At 38.6% G+C, this 13,678-nt stretch overlaps 1 protein-coding gene across 1 annotated transcript in view; it reads left to right on the forward strand.

Annotated features, from left to right (window-relative positions):
* Nucleotides 1-3,377: 3,377 nt before the first annotated feature.
* Nucleotides 3,378-13,678, forward strand: part of KCTD3 (potassium channel tetramerization domain containing 3) — a 28,918-nt gene continuing 18,617 nt past the window's right edge. Inside the window, exons 1-8 of the mRNA XM_008630334.2 lie at nucleotides 3,378-3,482; nucleotides 4,900-4,945; nucleotides 5,811-5,884; nucleotides 6,342-6,400; nucleotides 6,608-6,688; nucleotides 7,401-7,535; nucleotides 8,373-8,463; nucleotides 10,599-10,789. Of these exons, the coding sequence (XP_008628556.1) occupies nucleotides 3,454-3,482; nucleotides 4,900-4,945; nucleotides 5,811-5,884; nucleotides 6,342-6,400; nucleotides 6,608-6,688; nucleotides 7,401-7,535; nucleotides 8,373-8,463; nucleotides 10,599-10,789 (706 nt within the window). The 5' untranslated portion in view covers nucleotides 3,378-3,453. The remainder of the gene's footprint in view (nucleotides 3,483-4,899; nucleotides 4,946-5,810; nucleotides 5,885-6,341; nucleotides 6,401-6,607; nucleotides 6,689-7,400; nucleotides 7,536-8,372; nucleotides 8,464-10,598; nucleotides 10,790-13,678) is intronic.

Genomic DNA, 13,678 nt, shown 5'->3' on the forward strand with positions numbered 1-13,678 from the left:
GGCCGGGATGAGCCTTCGCCCAGCACTTTGCAGGGGCTGGGGGTGCCGGGGGATGGACACGGGGTGTGTTGGCAGCTCCGCGTGGTGTCTGCCCGCAATGCCACGGCAGCCTAGATACGTACTGCTCTACATACACCTTAGAGACTCCGCGAATACTGCTTCTTCAGGGATAGAAGCTTTGCTTTGCCATCACAACCATAGGCTTCTGGTGAGCAGTCTGTCTAGCTGCCTCAGAGACTAAGATATTAAAATCGCTGATACGATACTGGTATCCATGAGAATAAAGAGTTGCATTGTTTTCCAATGTACGCTGGAAAGTGTGGAAGCTGGCAGATGTAGACATTTTGGCAGGCTGAGGCAGAGAATTGTGGGACAGCTGTGGTCAGAATCTGCGTGATAAACAGTGCAAACATTCCTGTCAGAATGCTCAGGCGTGAAATCATTCGGATTACCGTAGCTAGTGGAAACTGAGGTAATGTGTTTTCCCAAGTAGTGTGTACAGCGTGGAGCCAGCTATAAGTAGTAGGAACTACTACAGCTATTTTAAGAATTTTCTTGCATTACTCAGAACATGAACTTGATCTGATAACTAAACTGTGCTGCTGCCTTTCTTAGAGTGCCATAGAAATTGATGCAGAATCCCTGTGTTTTAATAAGACATTAAGAACCTGGTTCAACCCAGAGAAACTGCTTGTAACTTGCACAGGCAAAACTCACCTATAATGATGCTTTCAGTGTAACTTGGATGTAGGCTTGGACCATATTTTGTGTTAATGCAGAATAAGTTCTTCAGCAGACTCTGTCTTTGAAATTACAGGGCAATTCATCTTCTAAGGTTTTATTACCTGTGGAATCTAAAAGCTGTTTCAAATTCTTAGTTTCATCTTCCTTATTAAATGCCTCTGCAGAGAACTATGTACAGGACACACATCAGGTAAAAAATACACATCTTCAGAGGCCTTGCCTACACAGAGAAGTAGGAAGAATGAGGCAACCTAACAAGTGCATGTAATTAATTTCTAGCTGATGGTCTAGATTCTAGTCAACATTTGGATGTAAGGAGTAGGAAATGTGTGCTTGGATATTTCCCGTTTAATAGGGAAACCCTCTACTATAGTACTTCTGAGTGAGAAGTTTTGGTCTTTTGCAAGCTCAGCTTCCCTTGTAGTGCCCATGTCTTTTGAAAACTATACCTGAGCCATGTTTTTCAGCTTGGAAAGGCAGGTGACTTTCAGCTGATAGTGGAGTGGATGATGTGCACAGCAAATGGGCAAGAGTGCGGTTCTGTACACATTTCCTCCTCTTCCTTAGTCTTCATTACACTCACTAGAAACATGGAACTCTTAGTTTTGTTTGTAGAACTGTATGAGAAGAGGAAATGAGCACTCCCCTCTGTTTCTGACACCAGTTATACTTTGGAGCATGTACCACAGACACCCCAACTTTTCCACGTTCAGACACTAGGTTCCCACTGCTCCCTGGGATGATCAGGGCTTCTCTGTTGTGTGTGGCTGCTCCGTCACTTCCTGGTCACAACTTCTGAGGATTCCTTTACTGTGAACAGAAGTCTCTTGCAAGTTAATGTTCATAGAAATTACTGTAACAAATTGGGTGAATTCTTTTGGCTCTGTATCTCCCTCTGGTTACAAGGTAACTCCACAAGGACAGCAGACTATTAAAATGTTTGTTTTATAACTGACACTTGACATGTCTGTTTCCAGTTGATTATATTTGCTTTAAAATAACTGAAAGCTGGCATATGCTTAGGAGTGTTTTGAGGATATTGCACTGGGTTTGCCTAGTTTTCCTTATACAATGCCTGTCTGACCGCTGTATGGAGCTGCAGATACAACTATGCATGTAAATACTGCAGGCTAAGCTGCTTTCTGCATCCTGGAAAGGAGGACTCTGGTTGTTTACATAGATTAATGTCTGTGTATTAAAAGTTCTAAAGTATATGTTAGTGTGAGCTATTTCTTACTAAACTGGTACCACAGTGCTAAATTACAGACAGGAAATCCTGGTGCTGTCTAAATAGGCTGATAAAATTGAAAGAAGATGGTGGTGATGCTGCATCAATCCCCATAGTTACAAGCAGTGTCTGGATTAATTCTGGACAAAATTAATGTAATTCATTGTTTTCACATGTTATAATGTAGTCAAATGAATCATCCCTTACTCTTAATGTAGACAGAGGTAGTCACCTGTATTACTGATAAGAAAAGCTGAGCAAAACTACTTAGAAGTGCTAGAGAAGTGGTTTTTTGGTTTTTTTTTTCCAGAAAAGACTTTGGGCATGCTTGTGCTTAGAACACTGGTACTGTAGGTTTTCTGTTCAGGACAGATTTGCCATTGTGATGTTTGCAGTGAGCAGATGCACAATCCACATTTCATGCAGGGTGGTAGTTCTGTAAAGCCTTTGTGTTTCTGCCTCCTAGGGGGCATAAAGTAATGGGGTCTGTTTACATTTTTCTCCCCTTCAAAACTGGACAATACTAGTAGTGAAAATTAGGTAAATTATGACTTAGTTTTATTCCAAAAATATTTTGTGATCCTGTACTAGATGGAGAGTTGTAATGGAATTTTACTTTTGCATATTCTTTTTTTTGTTTTCCACTAATGAAGAGGTCACCAGAGGTTTCTTAGTCATGGCACTAGTAAGAGGATATGTACAGAGAGTGATGCAGAGCATGAGCTCATTGTCCAAGCTGCTAGTTAAGTTGTCTTCCTTCATGTTAAATCAAAACCAGAAGTAGTATAAAATAATCCATAGTTATTTATTATGTAAAGTACTGTCTGGCATCATAAGTAATATTATAATTTGTATTATTTCACAATATGATTCAGAGTCAATGATTTTTTTCTTTTAACTGTTATTGTTATTGCCCCTCTGCCTCCCCAAGAGGGGCCCAAATAGCAAAATGGCAAATAATTCAAGTTCCTATGAAATATTAACTTGAAGCTCACTGTAGTCTCTTGCAGTGCATAATGTAGCACCGTTTCAGTCCTGAGTAAGAGCAGCAGAGTAGTGTGCAGTTATTGACAAATATTGCACACTGTTGATAAATTTATATTTTAGTGTTTGGATTTTGTGTGTGGAGCAGTGTTTGGTTTTTGTGGGCCTTTTTTATTTTTGCAAGCATGAATGTTGAAGTGGGAGAACCAGGAAATACAGGATGTTTGGGACAGTGTGTTACAAACAGATAAAAAAATGATACTTTTGTGGTCTCCAGACAGTCCTGCTTCATGCTGAAGGACGATCTGTGCAAAGAGTCTGCAACTTCTGACTTTGTGCAGATATTAAAAGATCTCAAACTTCCCAGACTTGTTCGATATTAGCTTTGTAGGGCAAATCAAAGAATGTTAGATAAAGCAGGCTTCTTTCCAACTTTATAGCTGTTTCTGAACTTGTAACTTTGTTTTCATAGGTTCAGCACGTCAAGACAAACACTGATGTGGATTCCAGACTCATTTTTTTCCAGGTATTTGTAATATATCATCACATTTAACAAAGACAAATTAACAGTCATTAAAATAATATTTACGTTCTCAGTTCTTAATTTATGTTGTAAATAGTATCTTTATTAGTATCCTTAATTTTTTCCCCCCCTTCTCAAGCAATGGGACAGATTCATTTGAAATAAGCTGTTATTCAAGAGGCATCCTCTTGCTTGAATGTAGCCATGGCAGCTTATATGTGCTGAGGAGTTGTCACTTTTTAGATGGAGTATTGTGGAAATAACCTCCAATTCTGCAGGAAAGGGACAAGCCAGTGGCTGTGACTCTATTACCAGTCGTGATCTTGCTGGCCATATGCATTAGCACTGCCTGTAACATTTTTGGTTTTGTTTGGTTTGGGGTTTTTTTGGGTTATTGCTCTACTCTGAGTTAACTCAAGGTTTTGAGGGTTTTAACTTGTGATACAGGAAGTGCTGAATTATTGAACATCTTCCTTTTATGTCACTGCCTTTACTACTTCTGCAGGTTGTGCTGCTTAGGTTTGTATTTTGTTCTGCAGCTGTTGTACCTCTATCACCTCGGTTAATCCTAAACCCACAAAGGAAAACCTAAATGCTGGCAATTTTGCTTCCTTACGTTTAATTTTTATATTCTAAACTTCTTTCCCAATAAAAGCCTGGCAGCTGACATATGCAGCATTTCCTGTTCCTATTTTAATGAAATGTTCAGATAAATGAAATGCCAAGGAAATGTCACCTTTTTTGAGGCATGCAAGGAAAGACACAAGGAGGAGGAAGTCTCATGGTATTCCCCAGTCTCTCAACACTAAATATGCTGTCTAAGGAGGTTGTCCTGAAAGTTATCCAATACTGGAAAATCTCATATAATTGTCATCCAGAATCAAATGAAAGCTGTTGATGTTGGTGTCCATCTTACTTATAAAATGAGATTTTGGCATTGTGTTGTATATGGGTCTGGAGAAAAAGTATTTTGATCTGATGGAAGAAAACTTTGAAGTAAAATTGTGTCAAAATAATTAATCCCATTCTTGTCCAGTAAATCCTTGCAGATTGGGTGGTCTCCTCTTCCTTTTTGCTTCAGCAGCTTTTAGCAATTTAATCAGATTTTAACAAACTATACAGCCCTCTAAGTGCCTTGGAAAACTTCTTCATCCTTTCAGGCTAGGCCTTGTGTCTATTTTCTTTGTGAATCTGAAGGTCCTTATGATGCAGCTCTCAGCCTTTCCTTAGGTGTGCGTACACTTGTCCTTTGTTCAGGAGAGATATTTCACTCCTCCAGCATTCTGGCTGTTTTCTTTGCTCAGATACACTGTGTTACCAAAATGTCACCAACTAGAGCTAAGTAACCAGAGTGTTGCTATACTGTGCTTGTGTCAGTGCATTTCTGGGGGACATCTAAAGAAGATTTCCTGTTTTTCAGTTTGCTGAGTGGAAGAATTTCAACACTAAAGGATGAAACTGGTGCTGTGAGTAATGAATGTGCTGTAACTCGTTAATTCAATGTTATGCTTTTGGTTAGGTTCTCTCCTAAAGCATTTTCACTGTGGGTGCTAATGGAATTACACTGCCTGAGTCAGGCTAAACTTCCATCAAAATTAGTGACATCTCTGGCTTTCTGGGTTCTCATCTGTGTTTCAAGCTAAGTGTAACTGGAATAATGTACATATTTCTATTCTTATTCTGCATTGTGCAGGTAATGCAGAAACAGCAACTCTGCTTTTCTTAAGCAGAGAAAATGCTAACTGCTGTATTGCAGGGAGTTGTAATTTTCTTTAGATAGGCATTATGTATGTAGTTGAGTAATCCAACATGGAAATGTAGCTTTTATTTTTTTTTTGGCAAAAACATGTAGCAAAATGGTCATTCCAGTCTGTGGGTATGATATTCTTAAATGGGAAACTACAGTTACAGTAATGTTGTTGAGTGATAGTGAGGCACACAAGCACTTTGCTAAAAGTGTAGAGGTAGTTTTGATGGTAATTGAATTTTAAAACGTCTAAACCTCTCCTGAGATCTTATTACAGTTACTACATATTGAACATATGCTAGAAAGTGGAAGCATCCATTTTCCTTTGTGGAGATGAGAACCTAAAGAACAGATTTATTAAGTGCCATCTATTTGCAACTGTGTTTGTATATATGTCCTTTAGGAATGTTAAATTAGTGGATAGTAGAATAACGAGAACAAAGAAGAGGCTCAAAAACTTTGGGTTTTGTTTGTCTGCTTGCTACCTCATCTTCAACTTCTCCTTCCCACATTCAGCATAAAATAGCACTTTAGTTGATGGTTGCTCCATAATAGTACTCAAGTACAGAAATTTTTCTTTGTAGATATTTATTGATCGAGATCCAGCAGCATTTGCACCCATTTTAAATTTTCTTCGCACAAAGGAGTTAGACTTACGGTAAGAAGTTCTAATTATTTCAAATGAAGGTTAATTCAATCAGAAGCGTTAGAAACTTTTTCAAATGAGAAATATTACATTTTGCTTATCTGGTTGGGTGCCTGGTATATGGCTGAGCTCCCTCCAAATGTGGGGCCGTGTCTAGAATACATGTATGTCATGGTGGAGGCAGAAACGGCGACATTCTATTTTGCTAGTAGATTCTTATAATTTAGACCATTTCTTGCAGTGTATTTCTTTATTATTTCTGTATCTTTATTTTAATGAAAGTTAAATTAAGATCACCTTGAAATCTCAAACATCAACATGTTAAATGCATTTTGTGGTAATTCTGTAAACTGTTAGGTAGCTTGGTATTTAGATTGTGTAATATCCAGTTATATGCAAGTCTTTATATTCAAGATATTGACTCACTTTGTTCTTGTTGCTTTTGGTTTGTTTTTTTCTATTTCTGTAGGGGAGTGAGTATTAATGTTCTCAGACATGAAGCTGAATTCTATGGAATCACTCCTTTAGGTAATTTTTTTTTTTCTTAATGTGAGCTCATATTTATTATTGTAGTAATGGTCTACTGACAAATCCTGAACAGTTATGACCCTGAAGGGCAAAGGGTTTTGTTTTTTTTTCCCAAAGTAAAAGTTTTCAAAAAAGGAAGGATATTTGAGATAATGTAATGTTATCAAGGAAGTGAAAGCTGTGGTCATATCTGGGTTTCCTCCTTAGTGAGAAGATTGCTACTGTGTGAAGAACTGGAGCGCTCATCTTGTGGCAGTGTCCTTTTTCATGGCTACCTACCTCCTCCAGGTATTCTTGTGTTCATGATCTGATGTTGCATGCAGTCACTTGCTGCTTTGGTTTGTGGGGATGATTGGCTGGGGTGGTTACCCTGGCTGTCAAACTGTCGTGAGAAAGCCTTCCTGTGGAAAGCTAAGGACAAATGGTTGAACTGAACATTATTGTGGTTAAAACCCAAGACTTGCATCTCTGTGCTGTAACAAACAGCATGTTTAGAGTACTGGGCAAGGGGTGTGGCATGTTAGTACTAAGCAGGCTGTGTTTGGTTGTAGACTAGTGCAGAGGTTCTCCAGGAGCCTTTCAGTTTAATGTCATCAGCATGAGGTGCTTTCTTCTTTCTGAACGTAGTTACCTTGGGTGTCCTATTGCCTAGGTGACAAATCACCCCTAATGAGCTTTCCTTACCAATATGAGTACCTGTTTGACTTTTTTAGTTCTCTGTAGAGATGAACACAGTACATGTGTTAGCCTGAAGTCTAAAGGATGTCTAGCCATTTATCAACAAGTTTTTTGAAGATAATTCCTTGAATTGTGAAAGTCAACATACAGAGCAAAAGCACTTTTTGTTTCAGTGTTACAATATTTCCTGTTTCTTACAGCAGATAAATTAAACTTTTGATCAAAATGCACAGGTGTTAATCCTATATTTTGAAAGTGAACTAAAATCTGTTATATTGCTAAAGTTTAAGGAGGGGGACAAAACTTTTTTTTTTTTTAATAGGCATTCCCAGCCGTAAAATAAGTAATACTACTGGGCCACCGACTGACATCAGAACGGGTCAGACTGAGAGTGAGATGCATGGAGGTGGTGTCCAGCCTACACTTGCTGGTACAGGGGAAGGTACAGTCAGACTAGGTGAGGAGTGTCAGTTTTAAAACCAAATCAAATTGCAAAGATGATTGTCTCTGGGAAATAAGAACTGTGTGCCTGTATCTGGTTTAAATCTGCTGTTCTGTGTTTGCATGGTTAAAATTGCTGAATACTTAAACACTACTCCCTATGCAGTATTGAAGGCTCACTGTTGCACAATCCAGATGTGAGGCTTGAGAGAAAGGCAAATCAAAGTTCTTCATGCAGTCTTAGCCCAACCCCTTAGACAAATGCCTCACACTGTACTAAAGCCATAATAAAACCAGAGCGCCACTGTCTCTTTGGTCTTTGTTCAGGGCCTGCTTCCTGTTCTTCCACCTCTTTCTTGCTCCTGATGCCTCACTTACCCTGCAAGAGTCAAGTTTTCAGAGTAAAGGTAGTCTTCACAGAAAAATTGTTAGTGAGATAGACCTTAATTCTGTCGTTTTCCAGCTTTTGACTTTGCAAGCAAAATGATGCTGTTAGAAATGTCATATTTCTGTTGCAATCCTGTAAATTGTAGCAGTGTTAGGAAAATCTTGACTATGTTAATGTATGTAACATAAAATAAGGATATGAGTTGCTGATTCTTCTTAGTGAGCTGCTGTAGGTTTGGAAGCAGGCAGTCCTGGGGGAAATGAGGTAGACGGTACAGTCGTCAGGCATTAGTTCTTTAGCATATCAAGGCTGTGAGGAACAATACTGCTAACTAGAATATTGCTGAAAATATTTCTTGAAAAACTTAATTATGAAAGTTTCTGTTGCACATCCTAGCAGAGAGCTCTGTCCTGTTATAGATGTCTCTGCTTGTCACTTGCCTGACTTCAGCTTTGTTGTTTTTAGGATTTCCTGTGGACCCACGGAAAGTCTTAATAGTAGCTGGCCACCACAATTGGATAGTAGCTGCCTACGCCCATTTTGCTGTTTGCTACAGGTATGAGTAGTGTTCTTTGTCGGGTTACAGGAATCTAAAAAAAAATATAATCTTTGGCTAAGAGCAAAGCAAAAAGCTTACTCTGAAATAGCAGTAGTTAAATGCCTTCAGTCTGATTCTTTAAATACGAGTTGTTGCTTTTTTTGGTGAAAATAAACTGCTTGATAGGAACTCAGATTTTTCTGCCTTGACGTGAGTTCTTGATACTGTTTGAAAAAGTTGCAAATTGACTGCAGTAAAACTGTTTCAAAAGCCTGTTTTAAAGCAGTCTTTTAAATGAAACTTCACTTCAAAGTTTTTCCTGCTGTGGGTTTAGAAACAGTCTGTGAAGTTACAGTATCAAGGAACTTGAAACAGTTAATGAATTTTTGCTGCATAATTTTGCTGCCTTGCCTTAAATGTCATGGTTTTTAGCTGAACAAAACTGTTAAACACTTGCTGCTTCACTTGGATGGCTGAAAAATATCTTCAATGTCTTGAAAACAGACTGGCTATTTTTTAAGATCAGGTGAACATAAGCAATACCTCCATATTACAGAAGCTGGTTTTAGGTCACATCTCGTAGTCTTGATTTAATTGGTGGCTGTCTTTTCAATGGAAAGTAATGGAAAGTTTTAGCAAGGCTGTTGCCCATACCAGTCTAACAGGGCTGTCATACTGTGGTTCAAAAACAGAAGGGAGAAGAGTGTAGTGTGAACTGTTTCTTTCTGATTACTGCCAAGCTAAAGCTGTAGTTTGCTGCCTTATTCACTCTCTAGAATACTAACTCAGTTGCTTAAACTTTGTAACTTAAATCACATCTAACTAGCACTCACCACTGCAATTTTTTTGGCTTTAATTTTTATTAAATGTGGGTTTTGTTTTCAATTATGCTTCATGTGGTCTGACAGAGAAAGAGGAAATGATTTGCAACTGGTTTTGTGCTAATTGTCCCCTTATTAGGATTTTACCTCTGACTGTTTTCCTTGGCTGCTAGCTCACTTTAAGTGAAAAATTCTTCCTCTTTCCTGCTTGGCAAACTACTTAACAAGTCTTGTTGCCACTGAGATTATGCCATTATTGATGCTTTTGATGAACCATGTCAGACTTGAATGGTTGCTGAGAGAGGGTGCAGGTCAACATGCCAGTTTAAAGTGCTGCTTTTCTTCACAGATACTCAAGGTAGCAGTCTTGTATTTTTTTTTTTTTTTGCTTTCAAAACCTGAACGGGCTCTAGGAATACAATGGTGGAATTTTCTATCCTCCATTCTCCTGCAGCAAAGCACAGTGCATCTTAAAGATTTTTTTTTTCTTTTAAAGTATGACAAAAGTTTTTAAAATTTGATCATAAAGTTTGTGAGAATGAATGCAACCAAGACAAAGTCTTGCTATTGCAGTTGTGCTCTTAAATCTCTTCACTACAACTTCTGCATGTTGAATGGTTAGAGCACAGTGATCTGGGGTGCTTCAGCTCCAAGCAGGATGCAATGCTGAAGTGAAATAATGGCAAAAATGCTGAAAAGTACACATATCTTCCTGCTTTTAATTTTAATATTTATAGCATTTGACTGCAGAGATCTAGTCTGCTTTAGCTCCATTGCAAATTATCTAAATTATTGCCTGAAGTTGTCAGATAAATAGTGCTGACACCATGTAAGTCTTTAAAATGCACAGGGAAATGATCCTCTAAAAATAAAATTTACACTCAATTTAGTATTATCTGCTTACAGTATACCATAAACAGAAATTGTGGCTGGAGAGCAGAGCTTTGTGCTAAAGCATGATTGGGTTTCTTGCATGATATATAAGGATATTAATGAGTTTTCTTCTAAAATCTTATGCTGAACCTCATTATCTAGCGTTTGTCTAACCCAGACTTTTGAGTTCATCTTATAACTTCTATATCAGATGTGCTTATATGAAGAAAAAGCCCAGCACAGGATTCCAGTAGCTGCAGAGCACTGAAATAATATGCAATATCAGACTTCAAAACGGGAAAAAGTGCAGCTCTTGTAGACTGTAGTTCTTAACTAGAATTTGAAGCTTTGTGGCTTAGAGTGTAAGACTGAATCATCCACACTCGTTCAGGATTAGACTGGGCTGTCTGTTCTTGAATCTCTGACATCTGCTCCCCATTCTCCCCTTTGCCCTTCCAGAATCAAGGAGTCATCTGGGTGGCAGCAGGTGTTCACAAGTCCTTATCTGGACTGGACCATTGAGCGAGTGGCTCTCAATGCCAAGGTGGTTGGAGGACCTCATGGAGACAAGGACAAGATGGTTGCAGTTGCCTCAGAGAGTAGCATTATCTTGTGGAGCATTCAAGATGGTGGTAGTGGCAGTGAAATTGGTAACTATAATTTCCTGTTTTGTTTCTTCTTTTGTGTGTGTAACTAGAAAGAAGTCTGACACCTTGTGTTCAGTATTCACTTCCACAGATTGACCAAACAAGCTATAGTACAGCAAACTGTTGGAGTATATTAACTTTCTTCAGTTCTGTACCAGGAATCCTGTCTCAAAATCAAAGAGATGGAGAATAAAAGAGAACTCTCTTTACTCAAGAGATAGTAACCAATACTTACTGTTCAGTTTGAGGTTTTTGTGTAAAAATTCAAATTAAGAGTTAAAATTTCCCTTAGACTTCCATTTGAATCTAGGCCATAATACAGAGGAATTAAGCTTTGGAGGTGGAAATCTACAGATACAAAGAGATTCTGCTCTTTCCTTTTCTTTGTGTTACTAAAGCCACATTTTTACATGGAGATGATGAAAATACTTCAGTTCTCTGTCAAATGTGGTTCATAAACGGAATTTGGAAGATGAAAATTTCTTGGGTTTATAACTTGGGTGTCAGAGTAGGAAAAAAAGCCCACACTATTCCTTTTAGCATACAGGAATTACTGCTTACACACCTTGACACTGAAGGACACAAAATTGTAAGCTTTAGAAACAGCAAGAAGACATTTCCAGAAGTAAATATTCCCTGGTACTGTTCTGATGGCTTGTCTGAGTCATTGCTGTTCAAATATAGGGCAAATTTGGGAGGCACTGACGAGAACGGTATTTGGAACTTCCTCTGTCCTAATCCCTGGTGTTTGAATAACCACTGCTATGCCAGTAATGTCTGTTTCCTCTGGCAGTGGATACTGCTAACAAAGTGTGACAGCAGTCTGGTTATGTGAGCACTTTTCTCTGAAACTTAATGCTGAGCTAATTTGTTATTAGATGTATCTCCATAGTTGAAGCCTTGAGAATTATAGTGGCCATAAATTAAAGTCAAAGTGGCCAAATTCAAGTTTTGACTCATGTGCCTTTAAAGAAGAGCTTACTTGACAGATCTTCAGGCAATTTTTAGCCATGTTAATGGGTGTTGCTTTTTTTTTCCCTGCATGAATATGTGGAAACACTAAGTCATATTTGAAGATGGGGAAAGGCAAAGGTCTTGTGTGAGCTCTTTTACTTGTGACTCCTAGAGTTCTTATATATAATCATGGTTAGCAAAATGGAAAAGGAGATTCCACTGTATTAAAGAAAAACAAAAGGTGTGTTTACAGTTGAAGATGAAATTCTCTCCATTAAACACAGTGAGTAATTATCGTACCTGAGAAGCCTTTTCTTCTCTTATGCTCCTGTTGACTGAATCTTAAGGACAGGGAAGAGTTGGTGTGACAGCTGTACTCCTGTTACAGGCATTGCTTTAAGCACTGTGCCATTACATTCCTCCTGCATTTTCTGCTTTCAGTTAGCTGCTTGTGTTACCTTGGGATTTGCAGTAAGATACAAGAAGCAGCATCTTGGATTTTTTTAAATCAAGTGCAAAGAAACACAAGAAACCATTGTAGACTTTATTTTCAAATCAAAACTCTAAAATATGCCAGTATCATAAAGTTCTGATAGCTTAGACTATGACTGAAAATGGCAACAAAACTGAAGCAAGGACTTTGCTAAACAGGCTGTACTGCACTGAAGTGACAGTGTGAAACAGAGTAATTGCCACTTGGGGCAGGAGGAGGGGCGAAGCAGAGAGAATGTGCCTACAGGATGAATTTCCCAGTCAGAGTGACATTGACCAAAATGTACTGCTGTTCTTTGGATAGTAGGTCATGTTGATTGGTTTAAGAAAGTGCTTGCGTTTAGTAGTTACAACTTGAATGTAGCTGTTTTGTTTCCTTGTAGAGACAAATGCTTGCAGTGCTGCTTTGTGTTAGAGATACAGTACACTGCTGTCATCTTGTGAAAGAAACTACTTGTTCCAAACAGTTGCTGGAGCCTGGCGACACCATCCCCAGCAAATTGTGTGGGCTGGCATCTTTGTGATAGAGCTCTCCCAGAGCGCTTTCTTCCCTTTCAATATTACTTACACAAGACACTGCTGCTGGGGTTGCTGCTGTAAGCAGTATTTTACTGAGAGGGACCCTTAGGACAAGAGCCTGTCATTACATATAGTGTTGTCTCCCCTGTGGACAAGTCTCAAGATTGTTGAGCCTAAGCAGGACTGACACTTCAAATTCCTCCAGACCATTCAAGCTGTCTTCCTTGATTTCCTTGAACCTCATCCTTCTCTGGAGTAATCAATTCTAGTAGTTTCTGTGGATTTTTTTATTACTGCCTTTTTCATGGGCCTGTACTGCCGAATCTTATCTGCATTGAATGATTGTGCTTTGCCCTGGAAAATGGTTTAGCACCATAATTAAAACAATTTCCTGAGATTCCTTCTTGGGTCTTACAGAGGCCTGATTCTTGTGTGGGAATGACACTATTCATTTGAATTTGTCCAAAACAATGTTGAGGAATTTTCCTGCTACTGGATACCCTTGTTTTGACGACATCTATCTGCTGCAGTTAAGGTATACTAGTGAGAAGTAATATAAATATGTAGAGTGAGCAAGATGGAATAAGAAACTTGTGAGTGAAGCTTGACACTTTGGTGTTGTAATGTATCCCCAGTACTTTTGTACTTACCAGGCAGAAAAACATAGCCTAGAATTATTTACAAACCAAGTCAATTGCAGGGCCAGTTTGCTGCCAAACTTGGAAATTACCTCAGACCTTTTGAGTTTGCTGTAACTTTTAAATACATGAAGAATAAGTAGTACAAAATGTAGTTTGCTATTCAAGTTTACAGTTCAGTTAAAGTTATTCATGTTGGATCTTTGGTGAGACTTGGAAGCTCTAAAGAAATGATCGATTTTGTGGAAGGCCCCAGATGTTAAGGTCAACTATAACCACAGCCACTGAT

Source organism: Corvus brachyrhynchos, unplaced genomic scaffold (genome assembly GCF_000691975.1).
Source record: "Corvus brachyrhynchos isolate BGI_N302 unplaced genomic scaffold, ASM69197v1 scaffold101, whole genome shotgun sequence".
NCBI classification, from domain to species: Eukaryota; Metazoa; Chordata; class Aves; order Passeriformes; family Corvidae; genus Corvus; species Corvus brachyrhynchos.